The sequence below is a fragment of the Orcinus orca genome, chromosome 5, assembly GCF_937001465.1.
Source record: "Orcinus orca chromosome 5, mOrcOrc1.1, whole genome shotgun sequence".
NCBI classification, from domain to species: Eukaryota; Metazoa; Chordata; class Mammalia; order Artiodactyla; family Delphinidae; genus Orcinus; species Orcinus orca.
In genome coordinates this window covers 43,523,079-43,549,519 of record NC_064563.1, presented here as the reverse complement: position 1 = coordinate 43,549,519, position 26,441 = coordinate 43,523,079, and the positions used below count along the sequence as shown (strand labels likewise).

General features: G+C 46.0%; 1 protein-coding gene across 1 annotated transcript in view; it reads left to right on the top strand.

The window, feature by feature from the left end:
• The first annotated feature begins 2,672 nt into the window (after nucleotides 1-2,672).
• The window catches only part of RARRES1 (retinoic acid receptor responder 1), a 41,617-nt gene continuing 17,848 nt past the window's right edge, over nucleotides 2,673-26,441 (top strand). Inside the window, exon 1 of the mRNA XM_012537445.3 lies at nucleotides 2,673-3,084. Within this exon, the coding sequence (XP_012392899.1) occupies nucleotides 2,806-3,084 (279 nt within the window). The 5' untranslated portion in view covers nucleotides 2,673-2,805. The remainder of the gene's footprint in view (nucleotides 3,085-26,441) is intronic.

Here is a 26,441-nt window from a genome sequence, read left to right as displayed (position 1 = left end):
AAGGCAGATGCGAGCTTCCCTGGTGGCGCAGTGGTTGAGGGTCCGCCTGCCGATGCAGGGGACACGGGTTCGTGCCCTGGTCTGGGAAGATCCCACATGCCGTGGAGTGGCTGGGCCCGTGAGCCATGGCCACTGAGCCTGCGCGTCCGGAGCTTGTGCTCCGCAGCGGGAGAGGCCACAACAGTGAAAGGCCTGCATACCGCAAAAAAAAAAAAAAAAAAAAAAAGGCAGATGCTTGCTTTTCCAGCCTCCCTTGCAGCTAGGGTTTGCTAGTGTGACCCAGTTCTGGCCAACGAGATGTATGGGAAGGTTGGGTGGGGGGAAGAGGTTCCAGAAAAAAAAATTTTCTTCTCTGATGAAAAAACAAAACAAAAACCAAAACAGGTGCATGATGTAGAGCTCTCTTGCTACCCCGGCAACCTACTCTGTGCTACCTGCCTTTGGTTGCAGCATGTGACGATGTGGTGTCTGGAGCTGTGACAGCCATTCTAAAATTATGGAACTATTGGTTAGTCTATGGACAAAAAGCCAAACAGCTGAGGAGAGCTGTGTAGAAGGATGGAGAGAGCCTGAACCCTTCAAGCCATCCCCGAGACCTCCCACTCCACACCACTGCAGAGTCCACAACGCTAATCAGTTTTCCTGTTGTTTGCAGCTGAAAGCAGCCCAACACCCACTGGGGCTGAAGCACTGAAGTAGAGTAAGGAATACTTAGTCTTTATAAGGCCTAGAGGTGATAATTCTCAAGAAACCTACTACTATTACCCCTTGGAGGAGAAGATGACTGAGTTCTGGGAAGATAATTATCTGCGTTAGACTGCCTCTGAAGGCAAGAAACAGAACCTCCAGCTTCAAGGAACATAATAAATAAGCTCCAGGGTCAGCTGATCTGGGTGCTCAACAATGTCATCAGGAACCCAGTCTCCTCCCCTCTCTCTGCTCAGCCATTCTTCAGATGGGCTTCATCCCCAGGCTGTTAGCAAGATGGGGGCATACGGAGTCCGCCTGCCGGTGCAGGGGACGCGGGTTCGTGCCCCGGTCCGGGAAGATCCCACATGCCGTGGAGCGGCTGGGCCCGTGAGCCATGGCCGCTGAGCCTGCGCGTCAAGAGCCTGTGCTCCGCAACGGGAGAGGCCACAACAGTGAGAGGCCCGCGTACCGCAAAAAAAAAAAAAAAAAAAAGATAGGGGCATACTTCCATGCGGCACACCCAGACACAACAAGGGTCTACCAAGTCCTGCATGCTCTGCCCCCTCTCCATTATCCCTCAGACTTCGCATCCTGATACTTTCCTCCTTGCCCTCTCCCTCCAGCTGCATTTGCTTGCTCTTCTTCAAACATGCCGGTGGACTCCTGCCTCAGGACCTCTGCACTCGCTGTTCCCTCCACCTACAGTGCTCTTCCCATACATGTCCATCTGGCTCCCTCATCTCCTTCAGGTCCTAAGTATCACCTTCCCAGTGAGGCCTGCCTTGACCACACTATTTAAAATTACAACCAACTCCCCATCCCCTTTCAGGCTTAATTTTTCTCCAGCATGTAACTGCATCCATCATTCCTTTGCCTCTCTGATTGTCTGGGCTCCCCTTGCCCAAAAGGTGTGCTCCAGGAGTACGGAGATGCTTATCTGATTGCCCTCTCTTCACTTCTCCCAGGGCCTAGCAGAGTATGTGTTCCATAAATTTCTGTAGAAGAAAAGACAGACAAGAGATGGACAACATCCAGAGGGAGAAGTGGGGGAGGGAGGATGTTTTCAGAGATGGTGACCCCATCGCATCACCCCCTCCCCAGGCTTCCCCCGGCATATCTCATCCAGAATCGCACATGTGGGGCCTCAACCAGTCACTGGCAAGGAGAAGGGACTTCCTTTAGCTCCACAGTGGGGCTGGGGTCAGCGGGTGTTGGGGAGAGGTGGACCCCTGAACAAAATAAAGAGAGGTAGGAAAAAGGATGAGGGGAATGCATCTACTTCCTGGTTCTCCTGGGCTTTCTCTCTGTGGCCTAAAAACAATGGCCATCTCATCCCTTCACTGCCAAGCGTCTCAAAAGAGTCGTCAACCCTCACTGCTTCCACTGCCCTACAGCCCAATCCATGCCTCACTTCCCTGGAATCTGGCTTCCACGCCCATCTGTGCCGCACCAGGGTTATCAATGTTTCTAAGTCCACTGGGGCCTCTGGGGCCTTATCTGGCTCTGCCCTGCTGGCCACGGCAGCCTCCTCTCCAGCCCCAGTTCTCTGGCAACCTGTCCCACTTCCAAGGTCATTGTGCTATAAGGACCCCCAACAACGCCGGCTGCGTCCCGCCCCCTTCTCCACCTGTTTCCAATTTCATCTTCTGGGAAATGAGCTCCAAGCCTTGGAGAACTGAAGCAGGTTTGCTCTAAAACCCTAAGGGCTTCGAAATCACAGCAGCCTCCGGGGAGAGAAACGAGGTCCCCAAGCTGGGTTGGGGGCGCGGGGTGGCGCCAACCCGGCCGCTCTCCCTTGGGGGAGGAGCGTCCACTGCTCCCCTCGTCCCCCTGCCCGCGCGGCCCCAGCCAGATACCCGGGCCCCGCGCCGCGGAGGCGCCGCCGCGTCCGCCGCGTAAGGAGACGGGTCATTGGGAGCCCAAGCATAGTGGGGCGGGGCGGAGGGGCCCAGGGGCTGCGGGAAGCGCCGAGAGGGTGCGGCCGAGCGGGACCCGGACTTCTTCCAGCCGCCGCCCCGGGGGCGGAGGGGAGGGGCCCGCGCGGCCTTATTGACTCGAGCGCCGGCGCAGCCCGCTCGAAGCCCGACACGTCGAGCGTCGCGCCAGCTCGCGCCCATGCAGCTCCGCCGGCAACCGCTTCCCGCGCCACGGCCGGGGGACCCGTACCCCGCAGCCCCGCTGCTCGCGCTGCTCCTGCTGCTCGCCCTCCAGGGGGCGTCGGCGGCGCCCGCGGGGTCCGGGGAGCCCGAGGACTCCGGGTGGCGTCAGGACGCGGAGCCCCCGCGCGGGCTCCTGTCGCAGGCGGCGCGCGCGGCGCTCCACTTCTTCAACTTCCGCGCGAGCTCGCCCAGCGCCCTTCGAGTGCTGGCTGAGGTGCAGGAGGGCCGCGCGTGGGTGAGTACCAGAGCGACACAGTGGGCGCGCGCGGGGACAGGCCGCGAGCCGCGTGGGTGGTGATGCCTGGGTACGCGCGCCTGTGCGCCCGGCGGCGGATCCGCGAGGGAGACTGTCATGCGCCAGGCCCCTGCTGGGATCCCGGCTCGCGCCTCGGCGCCGGGAATTGTTTAGGCGTGGAAAGGCCAGTCAGTGCGCGGAGTCAGTAGAAAGCTGGCTCGTTCTTTCTGGCATTTACGAGGACATAAAGACTTTTTACAGGGCAGCTCCCATACCTGGGAAAGAGGTGCATGGGGAAACTGAGGAGCAGGCCCAAAAGGCAAGGCTTGATCTTTTCTGCGACTACCCAGAGTTGGTTGCTATGGGGTGGTCACGGAGCATTAGTTCAGGGCGGAATTTCCAAAATCTAAGCCAGTTTCCAGGCCGAACCGCTGACGTTCCCTGGTTAATTGCAGGCCATCCTGCAAGGGCTTCAGGATAATATTGCAATTTACGCGTTGGCCTGAGCAAGAACCTTCGTAATCCTGGCGTCTGCTTTAATCTAACGGGAGTGAGTGAACCAGGGCTGTTTTCTTTGTGAACGGAGTGAATAAGAACGTGGCAGCTCGTTCGGTTACTGATTTCAAGGCACTGGCTGTAGGTACCATTTTGTGCCTGTGGAGCTACGTTGCTTTCTTCATCAAGTAGAAGATTACGAAAGTTACAGAACTACACTTAGCCTGTCCCAAAAGTGACGATGCTTTTTCCAGTAATCCTCCAATATTCCACGAAGCCTGTAGACTCAGCCTTAAGGAATCTAGAGTTTAGTAAATAGTGTAAATAGAATTTTAAAGAGTGGCTGTAGGATTTTTCTTTAAGACTGTTCTAGACGTGGTGTTAAGGGTGTGAGAAAGCCATTTGGAAGTTCGGCCTTGGTTCTTCAAAGACTTAACCCTACACCCAGCTTGTCTAGATTTATTGAATGGTGAAATAAAATTTTTCCTAAAAAAAGGCAACCTGTGCTTGTCACCTGTTCTAACAGATCTTTGCTGTGTCAGGGAGGAAAAAGTTCAGTTTACCAGCCCAACAGAGAAGTGAGGGAACAGAGCTTGAGAACTTTCTATCAAAGTAAGTGAGTCGCCACCTCCCAGAGCCCAAAGAGGGGCCCCCCTGAATATTTCCTCCCTGGTTATCAGTGGCAAGGATTCCCTACAGAACACCAAGCTCCGATTTCTAAAGTGCACCAGGAATTTTCAGGTCCTAGGAATTTTTTTTCTTCCTTCTAAGACCATAAAAATAATTAAATAATAAAATAATTTGCATTTTCATGCATTTAGTTAACCCCTTATTGAAAAAATAAAATACTTGGCACTTTTCATAAAATGAACTAAATCCAAGTGAGTTAAGAAAAACTTCCTGTCTTATCCACAGAGAGCTCAGTTACTGTTTTCGCCTGTAATAATATAATCCTGAATTTCAAAGGGATCTCCTTTTTTGGCCTAAAAAAGCTGGGAGGGATAATCAGTAAATTAGAGACAGGTATGCAGGAGAGGGATGAGGAGTTAAGAAGTAGAACAATCCAGGACATTGACCCTAAGAAAAGATACCTTCCTCGATCATCTGATTTACCTTTACATTTCCTCCCAAAGTGATTATAAATGTTTTAACATCAAGGAGCCAAGGAAGAGAACTTAGTGATTTTCAGGGCCAAGACTCTAGAGACTAAAGTGGTTTCAGTTTCTCCCTGGAATTCAGTGAAATTGCTTGATTGATTGAAACTGCTTGAATGAGGAGAACAGGCATCACCTGCTAGGAGCCTTCAATGCAAGGAATTTCTGCTTCAATTACAAGAGCAGTCGTAGCATTGACAAGAGGTGGAAAATGATAGACCCTCAAAACTCTTTATCCAATCAGTGCATTATTAGAGTGAGCACTGAGTTGCTGGACAATATCTGTCATTCCTCTAGGACTGACCCGGGGTTAGCAGGTGGCTGGGTGGGCGAGAGAAGTGTAGCTGATAGCATCCTTCTCCATCCTCGGGGTCAGTGCATCCCTTTGTATTACAGATGAGAGGCTGGGACCAAGTCAGGGTTTTTCAAACTAATGGCACACTATTGGGTTATGAAATTTATTTATTGGTTGCAGTTTTTTGTTTTGTTTTGTTTTAAATGAAATAGTTTGGAATACAAACTGTTTAGAGTGCATTGCAGAAGACAGGGTAAGTAGTGCCTCAAAATGTTGCAAACATATATGTATGAACTGGGTCATTATGAAGCATGCAGTTCTTGCTATGTGTTTCAGCTGAAAAAATTTTGAAAGCCAGTGAACCAAATGATTCTTAAGACCTCTTAACAGCTCTGAAATTCCTTGATTCTAAGTGACGTTTCGGTTCTGCAACAAACCCTCATTTTAGAAACACTGTTGCCCTCTAGTGGTAAAATGCAGTAATAGCTGTGATAGTAAATGCAAGGAAGTATTGAGAAGAAATCAGAGCTAGCTAGCAAGCTTGCGAGCATTCTGTTTTGTTTAGTTTTAGTTTACTAATTGTAAGGAGAGATCACAGACCATGACTTGTGTTCCCTCATTGCCCTTGTCTGATGACATCTCTTTCCTGACCATACACTACCTTTCCACGACCAGGAGGCTCCTATTTTTCTGATGCCTTAGGACCCAGAGCATGGAGGGGTGGTGTTGAGAGCTCCTATGCTACCCAGGGTATCCTAGATCAGCCCTGCTCCCGACGATGTGGGGCTGTCTCTTACACTGAGACAACTATCCTCTGGCCAATCGTAAGTCCTATGACAACTGCCCCTGCCCCAAGCAGCTGGTGAGAGGCCAGCCCTTCCCTGGCATTTAGAGAGACTGGCGAGATCTTTATGTGCACAAACTTCAGGAGAAAGGCAACCCATTTGAAATCAGCCCTTGCTTAGGGATTGCTCACAAGGACCAGGCCAGGACCAGTAGTTGGAAACATATCAATAATTGAAACAATTGACCAAAGGTGGGGCAGGAGGGAGTTACGCCCAAACCTTAACTGCTTCAATTTAAATTAAAATCAGTAAATATAAAACTATCATCTGTCTTTTTGTGTAGGGCGAAGGCCATTAATTGGCACTCCTTGCAGTCTTTCTAGCAAGAAGACACACCCATATTGGGCATCTGTGATTTCCATTTTTGTTTACTTACAGTGGAGGGAGCACTTGCAAAGAACACAGTTCACGATCCTCTCCTTTCACTTTTTTTTTTTTGACTTTTCTTGCCTAACTATGACTCACCCGTACGCAATTTACCAGCAAGAGTTTTAGAGACTTGATTTCATCAATTCTTTCTACTGCATTTAACTTGGATTTTGTGGACGTGACATCTTTTTTTGGTGCCCCCTCTTCACCAGAACATTTAATTATGCAGTTAGGTAATGAGTACACCTGGCATAGGTAAGTTTGGGAGCAAAACAGCTGACCTCTGGTGAGAATCGGGCCGCCCCAGCGCTGGTGGGCTGGGCTGCTGCCCACCCCCACCCCCCGCGCGACACAACGGAACAGAGCCGGTCTGATGAGCCACAAGGCAGCTGGGTGAGCGCCTAGTCTACTAAGAAAAAGCTTCTTCTTTTATCCCTTTTCAATCTATGAAGCACTTTAATGCAACACAATTCATCTAATTACTGCTCTCCTTGAAGGCTTCTCTCCATTAATGTCAATAATTTAGAGGTGATGGTTCACAAGAATAGGAAAGCGATACATCAAGCCGACCATAGAAATGAAAACTGGAGACTGAAGAAGGCCTCAATGAATACGGAGGGGAAAGATAAGTAATAAAACCCTTAAGTGAAAGAATCTCTGCTTTCACGCTAGCAAGGCTCCTAAGTGCTTTTACAGCCCTCATGAAAGAACAGTAGCGGGTGGCTGTCGGCAGGATGCAGGTGGCGCTCCTCAGCGCCCTCTGCCGTGAGGATGAAACATAACAATCCTGAAAGCACAGAACCGAGGCCCACGCCCTCCCTCCTTTCCGGGCACTGCCACTGATGAAATGGCACAGGTGCCCCCAATGGCTACGCTCACCTCCCACCGCGGCGCCCACCTGATCTGCAGGCTCTGATTGCAGAGTCTGGGTCCAGCATTAGGTGGGAAAGGCCACTGGCCCTGAGGGTATACTTAGGCCTTGGCCTTCCTGGCCCACGTCCCTCAGTCGCTCAAGCCAGCTGCACGTGGATGAGCTAACGCTTTTAACCAGCTTGTAAGAAGTTGTTTTTGAACAGCAAACTTTTTTTTTTTTTTTTTTTTTACCAACCCACAGCATTTCCACTTGTCTTGCCACACGGGGAGTCATGGCCAAGGGTGCGTGTGATCGTGGAATGTAAGTAGTGATCCCAAATAAATTAGGCCACCGTTGGTGGGTTGTGAATTTAGCCATCAAGAGTGTGGCCTGGCTGCACGCTCTTTCTTGAACGGCCTCAGTGGTTCTGCTGCAGACGGAATGTCAATAGCCCTAGAATGACTAATCTTAATGAGACAAGGAATGTTAAATCCACACACATATACACACACACACAGCCTCCCAGATCCAACCTGACCCTTGATCTCAATTCATCAGCATGAATCACCCTAGAGATTTAGTCACGCTTTTGCAGCCGTGGTATTTATTTGCCTTTGTGACGGCCCCTCAGTTGAAGAGGTTTGCCCAGAGCTGGTCCCACAGTAGCCGTAGCAGTTCCCCACTCTGGGTTACTGCTTAGGATGGCCCGAGACGCCTCTAGCCAGTAAAGTCGAGTTATGAAAGAGTCTTGTACCGTAGCTATGTACGAGATGTACGTGAACCCACAACGGCCCCACGAGGAGGTGCCAACACAGAACACTATGTAAAGGATCCCAGGTAGTTTTGTATCTGTATTAGTTTCACTGCTGTAACAAATGACCACAGACTTTGTAGAAAAAACAAAACAACTCCCACAAATGTATTCTCTTACAATTCTGGAGGTCAGGAGTCTGAAATAGGTCTCACTGGGCTAAGATTAAGGTGTTGAAAGGGCTGCATTCTTTCAGAAGATTCTAGGGGAGAATCCATTTCCTTGCCTTTTCCAACTTCTGAAGGCCGCCTGCACTCCTCCATCTTCACAGCCAGCAGGTAGCACCTCCTGAGTATAACATTACTCTCCCTTATAAGGACCCATGTAAGTACACTGGGCCCACCTGGATAATCCTCTGTCCAGCTCAAGATCCTTAACCCGATCTTATTGGCCAGATCCCCTTTGCCTTGTAAACATGTTCACAGATTCCAGAGATCAGGATGTGGACATCTCTGGGGGCCATTACTCAGCCTCCCACACCCCGCTTCCGGGTGGCTGCGAGCTCATGCAAGTATTTACCACACTGCCGAACACGTGCCTCTACCCAAGGGGTGGCAGCACTGGCTGATCTCTGCAGCCTTGGTAACCTCCTTACCCCCAAACACGCCCACCCTCCACACCCCGTGTTGGTACTTGACTGTAGGCTGCTTTGTTCTCTTGCCCTGCATGTGTGTCTGCTTCCACAGGGTGGAAGGCCTCCCTTCTCTTTATCGCCACTGTCCTAGCATAGGGACCTGCTAGAGACAAATATGAAATATTAGATGAAAACAAAGGTAGCTGGAAGGGTGCTGGGACCACTGGGCATCAGGAACAGGAGGCTGGGCCAGGCCCCGACCCATTCCCAGCCCTCCTACAGGAGGAGGGAGATCGAATACCTCAAATCTCTTACAACCAGCCTTTTCTAATTTTCTGAGCCTCACCTTGAGCTAGAGGGGAAGCGGAGGGATACACTGCCTCTGGCCACTTCTACCCTGGCTCCTTTGGAAGAAGGGTCAAGAACTCGTACTCAGAGTTGGCCACACAGATGAACACACAGTATTCTGTCTCTTTTTCTCCACTGCTCCTTAGCCTGATGAAGTGTCCCGTGCAAAGATCTCCTTGGACCCCACAGGATGGGGCCTGATCTGGAGGTCATTGACTTTTGTTCCGTAAACTGCAATCGCCTTATCTGGCATTGCCCATAAGGCATTGCCCGAGAGAAGGAAAATGCAATGAGATAATTCCAGGGTCTAATGTAATACGCTGATGTTCTCTCTGTCCAGAACATAAGAGCAGCATAGCAATTTTTGTCCACAGATGAGTTGTTTACTTGTCTCCAACTAAGCCTGACTCATAAAACTAACCTTATAAAATGAAGAAGTTTGCTTTTCCCGGAATGGCATGACATTTATGTTTTCTTACCAAATGTGAAGGCTGGAGGGGACATTTAGAAGCCCAGTCTGTTAGGCCAGTGAGGCCCACTGTGTGCCCGAGGGGAGATTAGCATCACCATTCGAACTCTTGACAACTGGTCTGTCCCCACTGCCCACCCCCTCAATGTGGAAACATGAAGTTTAAGGCTGTCACCACCGGCTCTAAGGTCACATGAAGGAACCATGCCTAGGAACCAGTGGCAGAGAGAAAAAACAAGAGACAGGCTTCCCCCAAAGCACAGGGTTTTCTGTTTCCTTTTTTTTTTTTTTCGCTGCGGGCCATATGGGATCTTAGTTCCCCAACCAGGGGTCAAACCCACATCCCTTGCAGTGGAAGCGCAGAGTCCTAACCACTGGACTGCCAGGGAATTCCCAGGGGTTTTCTTTCTGTAGATGAGCTTTGGGCAGAATCTTATCTTTGGAGACTCCCAGAGTCGCGGTGTTTTCGTGACCCCTGCGGCATCTGACAGCAAGGTTTCTCTGGGTACCATCCCTGCTCTTACATTTGCCCTAGGTTTTTGTTGTGTTTTTTGAGTGAGTTTAAAGGGGGTGTTAGGTTTTTAAAATGTGCTCTTAGAATAATAAATACCTATTCTCCATCCCTTATCAAGTTCCTCAGTTTTATGTCCAGTACTCACACCCAGTATTTCAATGACTTAACTTTAAACAAGCAAGCAAATGTTTATAGTATCTAATATAAAGATAGTTGGACACGTGCTGGAGGAGACATCTCTGATCTACTGACATGAAAACAAAAGCTTTGTGTTTTACAGAAAATAGCTTTGTACTGAAAATGAGACATGGCTTAGTAGAGTTGCTATTAGAACATGTAATTTTTAACTTCCTGAATATAAATGGCATTACACGGCCAAGTCGTTATCCATGTAGCAGGAAGGAAGGAGTGAATTTTCTTCAAAAATGATTTAAATCCAGACTGCCTTCTCCACATGTTCCTGCTTGAAAAACAGCACATGCTGTGTTGCCATGGAGTTTTACCAGCTGCACCCCCTGAAGCAGAGGGTCGATCTGTCCCACGAACTTCCTAAATCATCATGACCTGATTTGCCAAAGACTCCAGGTGGACCAAACTTTGAGATAACATGCCTCCGTTTCATTTAGTTTCATGATACCCTCAAACCTTTGGAGAGGATTAATGGTCATGTCCTTAATCTCCTGCTCATCTGTCTTCTAGTGCCAGTCACTGGAGCTACTTGTTACTTCCTGTTCCTCCCTCTGGACTTCAGTGGTTCCACTCAGTGTCTAGAGAGAAGTTCTTAAAGTGTGGTCCCTAGCAGTAGCAGCATCAGCATCCCCTAGAACTTGTGAAAATGCAGGGTATCAGGCCCCACTCCAGGTTTACTGAATCAAAACTTGGGGCGGAGCCATCACACTGTGTCTTACTTAGCGAGCCCTCCAGGAGATTCTGTTCCAGCTCAAGTTTGAGACCCATGGCTCTGGGATAAAGTCCCTTAAGGGACCTTCTCTAATCTGGCCCCATCCACCATGGTAACCTCCACTCCAAGTATCCCCGCTATTAACTTGCTAATCTCCCCAGCCTGGCTGCTCACCTGTCTTCCTGAGTGTCCTCGCCCTCTCTCTCCCCAGTTGTCTCCAGCCTAGTCGTCCTGGAGATTTCCCCTTCCTGCGCTGCACTGGCTCAAGCTCCCACTTAAACCCTGCCTGAAAGAGTGCATCCAGGGACTCCTTCCAGAGTCTCAGATCGTCACTTCCATACTGTTGTGGATTGTTGTGTCCTCAGAAAAGATACATTGAAGTCCTAACCCCCTGGACCTGTGATTATGACCTTACTTGGAAATAGAGCCTTTGCAAATGTAATCAAGTTAAGATAAGGCTATACTGGGTTAGCATGGGCCCTAAGTCCAGTGACTGATGTCCTTATAAGAAGGTCATGTGAAGACAGAGAGAGAACGCCATTTAAAGACAGAGGCAGAGACTGGAGTGATCCAGCTCGAAGGCAAGGATTGACGGCTGCTGCCAGAAGCTCGGAAGAGGAAAGGAGGGATTCTATCCAAAGCCATGACAACACCTTAATTTTGGACTTTTGGCCTTCAGAACTGTGAAAGAATTGATTTCTGTTGTGTTAAGGTACCCAGTTTATGGTACTTTGTTATGGCCACCTAGGAAATGGATACACACTCCACTCCCTGCCTGGCTTTCTCCCTTCCAGAAGGTCTGCGTGGTCTTGTCTACAGGAACTGTGGTTTTAAGCACAGTCCAACTCTCTCAATGCCTCTCTCTCCCCCCCTCCCTCTCTCACACTTCACGCCCGCACACACACTCACACTTCCCACACACACACCAGGCAGCTTTCTTTCCGCCCTCTCTTAAAGGGATTGACTGGGTCTGTTTGTATGACCTCTGTCCTGTATAAGGGGAGAGCAGGGCTCTGGAGCCAGGCTTCGCTACTTACTGGCTCTGTGACTTTGGACAATTCCTTAACTTTGGGCAAGTGCCTCAGTTTCTTCATCTTTAAAATGGGGATAAGATCAGTATTTCCCTCAAAGGACTCTTGTGCTGTGTTAAGTAGTTCCTGGGCACTGTGTTAAACCACATGAAGCATGTAGTGAGAGCTCAATATATATATATAACATATATATTATAGTTTTTATCATGATTCTACCCAGTGGCTAGCAGAATGCTTTATACACGAGTGCTGAATAAATGCTTGACATTGATTAGATAGGGATTTGAGGAACATTTTTTTTGTTTTTTTTGCGGTATGCCGGCCTCTCACTGTTGTGGCCTCTCCCGTTGCGGAGCACAGGCTCCGGACGCGCAGGCTCAGCGGCCATGGCTCACGGGCCCAGCCGCTCCACGGCATATGGGATCTTCCCAGACCGGGGCATGAACCCGTGTCCCCTGCATCGGCAGGCGGACTCTCAACCACTGCGCCACCAGGGAAGCCCCTATGGTACACTTTCTTAAACAAGACTTTAAAAGTGGCCTGTTTCCCTCTGAACTGATTGCAAGGGAAGCCCCCAAACAAAGTGCTGGTCACTCTCCTGAAGAGCCTGTCCTGAGGCAGGGCGGCTGCCTGGGGCTACCCTTCCTCATGGCCTTTGGGGACAAAAACCAAGGAACCTACAAAATCAAGCAAACACACAAAAAAACAGGTTAGAACATAAACCACATCATTGGCGGTCCATGACTGTAAAGCATTTAGTTCTAGGCCACAGTACATAAGTCCTCTTTTACACGTAATTAAAAAGAAACGTGTAGCAAAGAGCTACTAATTCATTCCTTCAGGTTATACAGCCATATAGTAATTTGCTTTGTTTGCCAACTTTTTCTTTACATGAAAAGCTTTATTCCGGAAAAGATTAGAGCAAGACGCTGTGCCCCTGGCTGTGCTTGGACAGGGATGTGAACTTCCTAATCCGTATGGCATGTGGGCAGTTTTGGCAGCGTGGGGATGGGAGAAGCAGAGCCCCACGATCCGCTCCGTGGGAACACCCCTCACGTCAGGAAAGCCAGACCTGCCTGTCACCTTCCCTGCGACAGCCTAGGCTCTTTAAAAAATGTCTGTGTAGCTTTTCAAAAAATGTCTTTAAGTGAATGGATTAGCTTTGCACCATCTGGCCGTCACAACACGTGTTGTCAGCACAGAGGGAGGAACACCTGACCTTGAGAGTTTGGCTTTGGCTCCGTCCCAGGTACGGAGCTTCTAGATTCAAAACCACTCTAGCGGGCAGTTTACCTCACTCTGCAAATCTGATCACACCAACAACATGAGGGACAAAAACACAAGTTTAAGATACGGGGTGGGGACATCCATACCGAGTTACTTCGGACTTAACGTTTTTTAAATGACTTTCTATCTTGTTAAAAGCCCATTCATGCACTTGTTGGTTCCAGGTACAAAGCTGAGGGAATAACACCCTCATTACCTTTGTTTCGTGGAGACCCCTCTCTGATGGCTGTTTATCCTCTTTTATCCCCTTTCCCATTGTTGACTGAAAAAAAAAAAGCACAACCTATAAGTTGAGAATTATGTTTTATTCGATGAACTTAGAACTATAGCCCAGGATACAGCCTCTCAGATAGCTCTGAGGAACTACTCCGAAGAGGTAAGGGAGGTGCCAGGATAAGTAGGAGTTTTTGCTGGAAAAAAAACAAAAATGGGGGCTTCCTGGTGGCGCAGTGGTTGAGAATCTGCCTGCTAATGCAGGGGACACGGGTTCGAGCCCTGGTCTGGGAAGATCCCACATGCCGCAGAGCAACTAGGCCCGTGAGCCACAACTGCTGAGCCTGCGCGTCTGGAGCGTGTGCTCCGCAACAAGAGAGGCCGCGATAGAGGCCCGAGCACCGCGATGAAGAGTGGCCCCCGCTCGCCGCAACTAGAGAAAACCCTCGCACAGAAACGAAGACCCAACACAGCCAAAAATAAATAATTAATTTAAAAAAACCCACAAAAACGAAACAACATGTAGTTCAACGTCAAAAGATTACTGCTGGTCACAAAAACATCTCAAGTTAGTGATTTTAGTGCTTTTCTACGTATGGGAAGATGCAAGAGTCTGGGCTTATGTAAATCATTCCTTTGATAAGCATCTTAAATATTTAGGGCCAGTATCCTGTGTTTCTCCATCCTGAATTTCCCTCAGGGCGCACTTTCGGGAAGCCTGCAACATCCTTTGTTTACTGAAATGGCAGGCGACATTCTTTGTCCACAGTGCCTCTTCTTTCTTTGTCCACAGTGCCTCTTCTTGGTCATAAATTTGACCAACATTTGGGAGGCATTTCATGACCAAGTTTGTCCCGTGGCTCTAGGAAAGCTCATTCCTAGATCAGGTGAGGATTCTGTGGATAGGCCACTCAATGTGCTAAGTTTTTTGGATTAGGCCCTGTCGATAATCTAAAATTCTCTGGATTGCCTGTTCTACTAGTCTGTTATGATCCAGGAAATGTTTTCTCTTGTTGCTTCTTCCCATATCTACAGTTGCACTCTTACAATTATTCTACGTAGAGTTATATATGTGATTGATTGCCTCAAGACATTTAGCCATCATTAGTTTTGTTGGAGGCCTGGTTACACGTTGGGTAATGCAAGAGACAATAATCTCATAAAATAGACAGGATGTAAATAATACACCTGTAATGTTAATGAAGTATGGCAGAGAAAGGCACAAGCCATAAATAACTTGAAAACAACAAGAGAACAAATTAAAACAATGATTAGTATAACTAGTTGTAATCTGGTCTCAATAAGCCATCAAACCCACAGGGGAGCCAGCTGGATAAGCCAAATTCTGGAAGGATCACGTAGAGAGAGAAAGGTAAATGTTTCATCTTTGTTTACAAAGGTCCACTTCATCAGTTTGTTGTAGATCAAAATTAGCGTAAAGAGAAAGATTTTCAGGAAAAAATTAAAAGCCAGTATATTTCAGAAAAAAGTCATAAAATTATAAACCATATTTATCAATTCTTTCAGTCCCATGTAATTAATTCCAGTTGATCTGGATGAAGTCATCAGGTTTTCCGTTAGGGTTTTGTAACTTCTTACTGAGTCCAGTGGTATGATCTAAAAGTTATCAGAAACAAATTTGTCAAAAGTCTTTTTTACGAATCCTCTTGAGAATCGTCATTTTATAAAAGCATCAGAGTAAAATAGTGATTGTCTATAAATGACAAAAGACTTAAAATGGCATGGTTAAAGATCCGTTTACAGTGTAACTGACGAGAAACTTGGTTATTTCTGTGTCATATGACATTTTAAGATAACAACTAGAATTATAACTGATAACATTATATCAGGACTTACCAGATTTTTAGGAATTCCATATAAGTTTTGGAATATCTATATTAATGGCATTTACCCATAAAATAAGAAGGTTTTATCACACTTATTTGACAATGTTTCCCATGTAATTTAACATGGCAAATAAACCTAATTAGTTTAATATCTCTCCTTGGGATGTTTCAGGGGTCCTTTGAAGCATCCCAAAGTTAGTTGGAAAGTCAAAAGAATCTTAATTAGAATTTGATATTTGGGAAGTTTGTTATAAAAAAAAAAAGTCAAGTTTTTAAAACACTTGGTCAAATAGGATCATAGGTCACTGTGAAGCAATAGTTATTCACTCGACCAAAGTGACAGTAAAAGATTTTTAAGGCAAATAACAGATGATTTAGAAGGCAAAGAAACTCACAATCTGTTACCAAAAGTATTTAGTTCAACATTCCAAGAAAACTCTGTTCTCTTAACACAGAAAACCAAACTCCAGTCCTGCACCAGCCCACCCTGAACAACAAAATTCACTTACCCGATTAAATTCAATCCAAACCCAGCCTGGCCATGCATGGAACAACTTTTTCAGAGCTGTCTTTCTACAAACCTTTCACACTTTCTATATCCATTTTAGTTTGTCACTTATTTTTCCGCCCTGAGACAACCAGCTCTAGGACAAAATCTCTCTCTTCCCTTAACAAAATGTACTTCCACTCCTCATACCTTCTTTGCCAAAAACACTCATCCTACTTTCCTTGCATACTAGATCATGTGAACCTGGAATTCATTCTGGCCAGTTTCCTTTATACTTGGAAATATTTAATTTGTAAGTGCTTACTAGTTAATTACAGCTCTTTTATAAGTTTAATTTTGATAATATTTTCCAGAGGTAGAAACACCTATATGTGTAATGTACACACTGACATAAACAAAAATAGAGATCTCATAGCTTCACTTTAACACTTAGTTTTGAATCAGGTATTACGGTATAAACTTACTAGTTTATAAATAAGTTGGAATAAGTCAAATTTATTTTCTCAGTTGACCAAGACTTTACTATTGATATTTGGGGAAAACACTTCTAAGATTTGTATTTGTTCTTGATAATCCCCTAAGGAAGCTGTGAATTAGATTTTGAGCAAGGGAGCCTTTCCAATGGTTTGAGTTTTAAAAGGCCATTTTTTTCCTTTTTTTTTTTTTTTTTAACTTGTATCAGGTTTTACCTGATTAAGCAGATTAGGCTCAGTCTCAGGTCATTGTAGCTTATCTACATTTCTGATTTGTAGAGATTTGAAAACCAGACAGTTGCTTTTCATTCCCCAGAGAACAGATCTGCTGCCTAAATTATACTAGAAGATTGATTTGTCCAAAAACATTTTCTTTAAGTTGCTTTTTTTTATATCAGTGAGAAGACTTCCAACTAAACTGAAATTCAAGAGTTCTATGTCCTAGAATTTTAAGCTTTTATTTATCATGCTTTCAAAAGTTTGCATAAGGGATTCAACAAAGGCCCTCTTTCTGAGTGCACAGGTTAAACCTAGAGCAAGAATCTCCATTATTGTTTTTATTGGCCCCTGAATGTTAGCACTCGGTTTTTATTTCATATTGTGTGGTCTCAGGTAACCCTGTTGGTTTCTTTTAGTGTTTAACTAATAGTGTCTGAGGGGCAGATTTATATGCCCTGTCTTATACCAGGAAGGGGGAGACATAGTGTCTGTCTTACAGTATAATTAGGGAAAAGAGATGTAACCACCTTATAAAGCCCATTTAAACATACCAATTTATGTAAGCTTTCATCTCAATTCTATCAACTTTTATACCTTTAGTTTCCTTTAGGACCCCATCAATAAGTCTTGGTCTTACAAGGAGTCTTAGATGCTTTTCCTTTTTTTAATCTCCCAACCATTTAATCTATTCTTGTATAAAAGGCTCTGGGGTCCCCAGTGAAGGGCTGAGCTGAGGGATTCAGGCCCTTTTGTCAATCTTTTAACTTGATTAATTGGCCTAACTGTCGCCCCAAGCAATTGCTGGTCAGGTATCTCAATGTAATTCCGCCCCGCCCCCCAGCCTTTATATATATATAACTGGGGTAAATAAAGCAGACTTGTTTGGGGCCTTTTATGTTGGGGACCAATAGGGGTCCCTTTAACCTATGCAACCTTAGGTAGTGTTGTATCAAAACCTTTTGTTTTAATCTCATTAACATCTGTTTTATTTATCTCATTTCTTAATAACCATCTAAAGATTTTTATCCTTTTGGAAGGAGTCCCTTTAAAATTTCCACCTTGCTGGGAAGAAGTCTCTAGACTTTCCCCTCAGTTTTTTCTCCCTCCCTCCCCATTAATCAACCTAATTTACATTAGTTAACCTAATGTTTTTATTAGGATTTGTTAGACCCACTGAGGGGAAGCAAAGGCCACAAATAAGACTTCCCAAACTGTTTTTTTGTTTGTTTTAAACTAAGGGAGTGGGACTTCCCTAGTGGCATAGTGGTTAAGAATCTGCCTGCCAGTGCAGGGGACATGGGTTCGATCCCTGGTCCAGGAAGATCCCACGTGCCGCGGAGCAGCTAAGCCCGTGTGCCACAACTACTGAGCCTGCGCTCTAGAGCCTGCGAGCCACAGCTACAGAGCCTGCAAGCCACAACTACTGAGCCCACATGCCACAACTACTGAAGCCTGAATGCTCTAGGGCCTGCGTGCCGCAACTACTGAGCCTACATGCTGCAACTACTGAAGCCCGCGTGCCTAGAGCCCGTGCTCTGCAACAACAGAAGGCACTGCAATGAGAAGCCTGAGCACCTCAACGAAGAGGAGCCCCCGCTCACCACTAGAGAAAGCCCACGTGCAGCAATGAAGACCCAATGCAGCCAAAAATTAAAAAAATAAAAGAAATTAAACTAAAGGGATTCTTTTGATTAGCCATTTTATATATACATATACCTATACATCTCCACCTTCTGATTTGTTTTATAGGTGCCAATAAACTATATGATAAGAGCTCTCTAAAAATTTACTAATTTTGAAGTTTCTCCAATTTAAATGATCCATCATCTGGCCATTAACAAGATATATCTTAATAGTGACTCAAACTAGGAAGATGAAAGAGGCATCCCCACAAGAGAGTGCAAAGCCTACACAAGATACAGAAAGTTTACTCATGGGAATCCCCTGGCAGTCCAGTGGTTGGGACTTGGCTCTTTAACTGCAGCGGCCCGGGTTCAATTCCTGGTCAGGGAACTAAGATGACGCAAGCTGTGCCGTGCAGCCTAAAAAACAAGAAAACTTTACTCCCCAAAATAGTCAAAGAAGGTAAAGACCTTTGTTGCACAGGTTAAGATGACAAAGCCCCTGAGAGTTGGTACAGCCAGACAAAATGACTTCTCAGAATCCCAGCCTATTCCACCGACTGCCAAATGTGCACCATATGTGCACTTTCCGGTCATATGGTAGTTCTATTTTTAGTTTTCTAAGGAACCTCCATACTGTTCTCCATAGTGGCTGTATCAATTTACATTCCCACCAACAGTGCAAGAGGGTTCCCTGTTCTCCACACCCTCTCCAGCATTTGTTGTTTGTAGATTTTTTGATGATGCCCATTCTAACTGGTGTGAGGTGATACTTCATTGTAGTTTTGGTTTGCATTTCTCTAATAATTAGTGATGTTGAGCTCTTTTCATGTGTTTGTTGGCCATCTGTATGTCTTATTTGGAGAGATGTCTATTTAGGTCTTCCCCCCATTTTTTGATTGGGTTGTTTGTTTTTTTTGTTATTGAGCTGCATGAGCTGTTTGTATATTTTGGAGATTAATCCCTTGTCAGTGGCTTCATTTGCAAATATTTTCTCCCATTCTGAGGGTTTTCTTTTCGTTTTGTTTATGGTTTCCTTTGGTGTGCAAAAGCTTTTAGGTTTAATTAGGTCCCATTTATTTATTTTTGTTTTTATTTTCATTACTCTAGGAGGTGGGTCCAAAAAGATCTTGCTGTAATTTATGTCAAAGATTGTTCTGCCTATGTTTTCCTCTAAGAGTTTTAGAGTGTCTGGCCTTACATTTAGGTCTTTAATCCATTTTGAGTTTATTTTTGTGTATGGTGTTAGGGAGTGTTCTAATTTCATTTTTTTACATGTAGCCGTCCAGTTTTCCCAGCACCACTTATTGAAGAGGCTGTCTTTTCTCCATTGTATATTTTTGCCTCCTTTGTCATAGATTAGGTGACCATAGGTGTGTGGGTGTATCTCTGGGTTTTCTATCCTGTTCCATTGATCTATATTTCTCTTTTTGTGCCAGTACTGTACTCTCGTGATTACTGGAGCTTTGTAGTATAGTCTGAAGTCAGGGAGCCTGATTCCTCCAGCTCCATTTTTCTTTCTCAAGATTGCTTTGGCTATTTGGGGTCCTTTGTGTTTCCATACAAATTGTGAAATTTTTTGTTCTAGTTCTGTAAAAAATGCCATTGGTAATTTGATAGGGATTGCATTGAATCTGTAGATTGCTTTGGGTAGCATAGTCATTCTCACAATATTGATTCTTCCAATCCAAGAACATGGTATATCTCTCCATCTGTTTGTGTCATCTTTGATTTCTTTCATCAGTATCTTAGTTTTCTGCATACAGGTGTTTTGCCTCCTTAGGTAGGTTTATTCCTAGGTATTTTATTCTTTTTGTTACAATGGTAAATGGGATTGTTTCCTTTATTTCTTGATGATCACAAGAGATTTCTGTGTATTAGTTTTGTATCCTGCAACTTTACCAAATTCATTGATTAGCTCTAGTAGTTTTCTGGTGGCATCTTTAGGATTTTCTCTGTATCGTATCATGTCATCTGCAAACAGTGACAGTTTTTTTTTTTTGTTTTTTTTTTTTTGCGGTACGCGGGCCTCTCACTGCTGTGGCCTCTCCTGTTGCGGCCTCTCCTGTTGCGGAGCACAGGCCCCGGACGCGCAGTCTCAGCGGCCATGGCTCACGGGCCCAGCTGCTCAATGGCATGTGGGATCTTCCCGGACTGGGGGCACGAACCCATGTCCCCTGCGTCGGTAGGCAGACTCTCAACCACTGCGCCACCAGGGAAGCCCAACAGTGACAGTTTTAATTCTTCTTTTCCAATTTGTATTCCTTTTATTTCTTTTTCTTCTCTGATTGCCACGGCTAGGACTTCCAAAACTATGTTAAATAAAAGTGGTGAGAGTGGACATCCTTGTCTTGTTCCTGATCTTAGAGGAAATGCTTTCAGTTTTACACCATTGAGAATGATGTTTGCTGTGGGTTTGTCATATATGACCTTTATTATGTTGAGGTAGGTTCCCTCTGTGCCCACTTTCTGGAGAGTTTTTATCATAAATGGGTGTAGAATTTTGTCAGAAGCTTGTTTCTGCATCTATTGAGATGATCATATGGTTTTATTCTTCAATTTGTTAATATGGTGTATCCCATTGATTTGTGTATATTGAAGAATCCTTGCATCCCTGGGATAAATCCCACTTGATCATGGTGTATGATCCATTTAATGTGCTGTTGGATTCTGTTTGCTAGTATTTTGTTGAGGATTTTTGCATCTATGTTCATCAGTGATATTGGTCTGTAATTTTCTTTTTTTGTGATATCTTTGGTTTTGGTATCAGGGTGATGGTGGCCTCGTAGAAAGAGCTTGGGAGTGTTCCTCCCTCTACAGTTTTCTGAAGAGTTTGAGAAGGATGGGTGTTAGCTCTTCTCTAAATGTTTGATAGAATTCCGCCTGTGAAGCCACCATCTGGTCCTGGGCTTTTGTTTGTTGGAAGATTTTTTTTTTTTTTTTCAGTATGTGGGCCTCTCACTGCTGTGGCCTCTCCCATTGCAGAGCACAGGCTCTGGACGCGCAGGCTCAGCGGCCATGGCTCACGGGCCCAGCCGCTCCGCGGCATGTGGGATCTTCCCAGACCGGGGCGTGAACCCGTGTCCCCTGCATTGTCAGGCGGACTCTCAACCACTGCACCACCAGGGAAGCCCTGTTAGAAGATTTTTAATCACACTTTCAATTTCATTACTTGTGATTGGTCTGTTCATATTTTCTGTTTCTTCCTGGTTCAGTCTTGGAAGGTTGTACTGTTCTAAGAATTTGTCCATTTCTTCCAGGTTGTCCATCTTTTGGCATATAGCTGCTTGTAGTCTCTTATGATCCTTTGTGTTTCTGCGGTGTCAGTTATAACTTCTCCTTTCTCATTTCTAATTTTATTGATTTGAGTCCTCTCCCTTTTTTTCTTGATGAGTCTGGCTAAAGGTTTATCAATATTGTTTATCTTCTCAAAGAACCAGCTTTTAGTTTCATTGATCTTTACTGTTGTTTTCTTCGTTTCTATTTCACTTACTTGTGCTGTGACCTTTATGATGTTTTTCCTTCTACTAATTTTGGGTTTTGTTTGTTCTTCTTTCTCTAGTTGCTTTAGGTGTAAGGTTAGGTTGTTTGTTTGAGATTTTTCTTGTTTCTTCAGGTGACATTTTATTTCTATAAACTTCCCTCTTAGAACTGCTTTTGCTGCAGCCCATAGGTTTTGGGTCATAGGTTTTCGTTGTCATTTGTTTCTAGGTATTTTTTTTTTTTTTTTTTTTTTTGCTGTACGCCGGGCCTCTCACTGTCGTGGCCTCTCCTGTTGCGGAGCACAGGCTCAGCGGCCATGGCTCGCGGGCCCAGCCGCTCCGCGGCATGTGGGATCTTCCCGGACCAGGGCACGAACCCGTGTCCCCTGCATCCGCAGGCGGACTCTCAACCACTGCGCCACCAGGGAAGCCCCTTTCTAGGTATTTTTTTGATTTCCTCTTTGATTTCTTCAGTGATCCATTGTTATTTAGTATCATACTGTTTAGCCTCCATGTGTTTGTGTTTTTTACAGTTTTTTTTTCCTGTAATTGACTTCTAATCTCATAGCGTTGTGTTCAGAAAAGATGCTTGTTATGATTTCAATTTTCTTAAATTTACCAAGGCTTGATTTGTGACCCAAGATATGATCTATCCTGGAGAATGTTCCATGTGCACTTGAGAAGAAAGTGTATTCCATTGTTTTTGGACGGAATGTGGCATAAATATCAGTTAAGTCAATTAAGTCTGGTCTAATGTGTCATTTAAGGCTTGTGTTTCCTTATTGATTTTCTGTCTGGATGATTTGTCCCTTGGGGTAAGTGGAGTGTTAAAGTCTCCCACTATTTTTGTGTTACTATCAATTTCTCCTTTTATGGCTGTTAGCATTTGCCTTATGTATTGAGGTTCTTTTATGTTGGGTGCATAAATGTTTACAATTGCTATATCTTCTTCTTGGATTGATCCCTTGATCATTATGTCCTCCCTTATCTCTTGTAATAGTCTTTATTTTAAAGTCTATTTTATCTGATGAGTATTGTTACTCCAGCTTTCTTTTATTTATTTATTTTTAACATTTTTATTGGAGTATAATTGCTTTACAATGGTTAGTTTCTGCTTTATAACAAAGTGAATCAGTTATACATATACATATATTCCCATATCTCTTCCCTCTTGCGTGTCCCTCCCTCCCATCCTCCCTATCCCACCCCTCTAGGTGGTCACAAAGCACTGAGCTGATCTCCCTGTGCTATGCAGCTGCTTCCCACTGGCTATCCATTTTACATTTGGTAGTGTATATATGTCCATGCCACTCTCTCACTTTGTCACAGCTCACCCTTCCCCCTCCCCATATCCTCAAGTCCATTCTCTAGTAGGTCTGTCTTTATTCCTGTCTTACCCCTAGGTTCTTCATGACATTTTTTTTTCTCTTAGATTCCATATATATGTGTTAGCCTACGGTATTTGTCTTTCTCTTTCTGACTTACTTCACTCTGTATGACAGACTCTGGGTCCACCCACCTCACTACAAATAACTCAATTTCGTTTCTTTTTATGGCTGAGTAATATTCCATTGTATATATGTGCCACATCTTCTTTATCCACCCAGCTTTCTTTTGATTTCCATTTGCATGGAATATTTTTTTTCCATCCCCTCACTTTCAGTCTGTATTCAAGTTAATGAGTTTCGTGCTTTTCTATGTACGGGAAGATGCAAGAGTCTGGGCTCACTGAAATCATTCCTCTGATATGCATCTTAACTATCTGGGGCCAGTATCCTGTTTTTCTCCATCCTGAATTCCCCTCAGGCTTGCACTGTAGGGGCTTTACGGCTGCAGTATCCTGTGTTTACTGACATGGCAGGTGACCTTCTTTGTCCACACCTTCATTCCATTGCCCTCCCATGGCAGCCACTTTGAAAAGGGCTGTTGTATATTCTTCTGTCTGTAAGTGCTCTTATAAAAGATATTGTTGGTGTGTGTGCAAATTTTTATTTAAAACATTTTTGTAAGTGCTGTTTTGCCATGCGTTTTGTTGCTTCTGTTTGCACGCCCAGCCTTGAGGATCTCTGTTGGTTGCTGTACGTATGGCTAGTTGGCTACCTCTCCCTGCTGCACAGCAACCCCACTTTACCTGCCCGCCCCCAAGGGACGCACACCAGATTGCCTCCCGCTTCCCACCACACAGATGATGCCTCAAGGAACATGCTCCCACGAGTCCCCTGTAACAGCATCACAGCTTCTCTGGGACACATACCCAGCAGTAGGTTGTTGGATCATAAGGTGTGTGCAGTCTTGATTTGACCAAGTCAGCCAGACTGCCTTCCAGCTAGACTGCACCAAGCTACCTCCCCCCAGCAGGAAGGGGACCCCTTCCAGGGCAGTCGGCTCTTGTTCAACACTTGGAAACGAACTGTCGAGGAGACACGTGTGCTGACGAAGCAAGAGACGTTATTGGGAAGGGGAGCCTGGGCAGAGAGCAGCAGGGTAAGGGAGCCCAGGAGAACTGCTCTGCCACGTGGCTCGCAGCCTCAGGTTTTACGGTGATGGGGTTAGTTTCTGGGTTGCCTCTGCCCAATCGTTCTGACTCAGGGTCCTTCCTGGTGGGGCACGCGCATTGCTCAGCCAAGATGGATTCCAGCGAGGAGGATTCTGGGAGGTTGGTAGGACATGTGGACTGGCATCTCCTCGCCCCTTTTGACCTTTCCCGAATTCTGCCTGTTGGTGGTGACTTGTTAGTTCTGCGTTCCTTACCAGGACCTCCTGTGGCAAGATAACTCATGCAAATGGTTTCTGTGGTGCCTGGCCAGAGTGGGCAGTTTCAGTCATTGGTTCCCCTATCAGCCATGAACCCCCCAAACCCGGCCGATGGGTTGGCCCTGTGCATTTTCTCATTTATTGCCAATCTAACAGTTGTACAGTGGTCCCTCACTGCTGCTTTAGCTGGCACCCCCCGATTATTCACTTGTGCGCAGGCCTTCAGAGCTCTGGTAGCCCAGGTAAAACATGTGATATGCTTAGAACCACACCCAGCACAGGCCCTAGAGGGTGTCTGTTGTTGTTGTTGTATAAATACAAGCGTCCTTTAAATGATGGTGGACATAATAATGTTGTCCTAATACAAAACATGTATTCTAGTGATTATTTCTGATCTTGAGTGATGTGACTGGTCAGTTGACCTGCTAGTTAGGACTTACGTCCACTTCTGTCCACCATAAACTTCCCTCCATTTCCGCTGTCCCCACCCTGGTTCATCCACCCCCTCAAGGAGCCTCCTGGTCTCTGCATTCACTCCGGACCCCTCCTCACTCCAGCACCACCAGTTCTCCATATGTGGGCTAGAGGGATCTTTAAACATCTCTCATTCCTGTTGGTGGCTTCCCGTTTCTCTTAGGAAGAAACTCTTACTGCAGCCTGCAGGGGACGGCCCCTGAGCACCCGGCCAGGGCCAGCCTCTTCCGGATCCTGGCTCCCGTCTTTCTGCCCTCTGCCCCCCAGCTGCTCCCCAGCACCTTCAGCCCCATCTTCCCTCCATGTGGAATGTTTGCCAGCCCCCCACCTTCACCCTGACACCCCAAAGTCAATTCCTTCTTAATGATCAGAGTTCAGCTCAAATGTCACATCGCTGATCCCCAGACTAGATCACGTCTCCAGTTATCCTTTCATAGCTCTTAAGTCACCCATGATCATATAATCAGCTCTACAGCCATCTATTTGAAGTTCTCTTCCTGTCACCTGACTGCCCTGAGGGCGGCTGTGACAGTCTGTTCCCTGTCGTCACCTAGCCCTGAGCTCACACGTTCAAAACTCCTGGGGTAGGTGTTGAACTACAAAGACCTCTTTACCACAGGATAGTTTAATCAAAGGCAGCTGCAGGGAACTCACAGCCCTAAAATGTCCGGAGGAGCGTGAGACACTTTGTCCCAGACAAGGAGGCCCTGGCTGGTGCTGCTTTGCCCAGGGCCTGAGGCTGCCACCTTATCTCAGGAGAACCAGCAAAGCTGCCTCAGGGGAACTTGTGGCTCAGAGGAAGGGAGCGGGAGAGGCCTCTGTGGGAGAAAAAAGGGCTGTGTCTTGATAAAGGATAAAGTACAACCAAAAATATAAAAGTCTTATTTTGGACAGAATGTAGATGCCTTTAAGAGTGCCTAATTAAAACAAAAGAAGGAGATCAAATCGGGAAGGAAAAATTACTCTTCAAAAGGACAGCTCGGGGAAATTCCCTGGTGGTCCAGTGGTTAGGACTCCGTGCTTCCACCGCAGGGGGCGTGGGTTCGATCCCTGGTCAGGGGAACTGAGATCCCACAAGCCGCTGTACAGTGGGGCCAAAAAAACCAGACAGCTCCATTCAGCTCACAGCCTTGGTTTGGTTAATCCACTTGTTCCTTTCCCTGCAAAGAATAGGTACTGGTACATCACTTTGCCTCCGTGTGTTTTCAAAAAAATGTTGAGTCAAATAATATCTTAAGTACTTTATTTAAAATATGCACAGTTATATCAAGAATGAGGCAGATTTTTGTGAATCCTTGTGGGTAGCAAATAAGTGTGCCCAGTTTATTACCGATGGGAAGATTGGTGGTCCTCAAGATTCTTCTCAGTGTACACACCTTCCCTGGGGGGATTGCAGCCAATTCTGTGGCTTCAACCACCACCTCTACTGAATGTATTTTTATGACATGCAGCTGCCTCCTGGCCGTATTCCATGTCCCTGAGCACAAAGAATGTAGCGCCAACCCTGCTGCCCCTCCTCTTCCCATGAGTGGCCTCACCACCCACCCCACTCACCCCCAGCTAGCAGCCTGAGGGGCATCCTGACTCCTGTGTAGGAGGCTGCGCTTAGACCCCTAAGTGGACGGGAAGGGCAGACTCCTAGGTCGTGCATGCAGCAGGCCAGAGGGCCCTAGGACTGGCGCAGCAAGCAGTTTAAGCTTTAGACCTGCCGGCTGGCGGAAGTGTCGCCTCCTTTGAGTCTCAGTTGTTGGTGCCCGAGTGGCTCGGGTGAGTTGTTCCATGTGTCCCTCTAACTCGGGTGGGGCGACGAGGACACTGA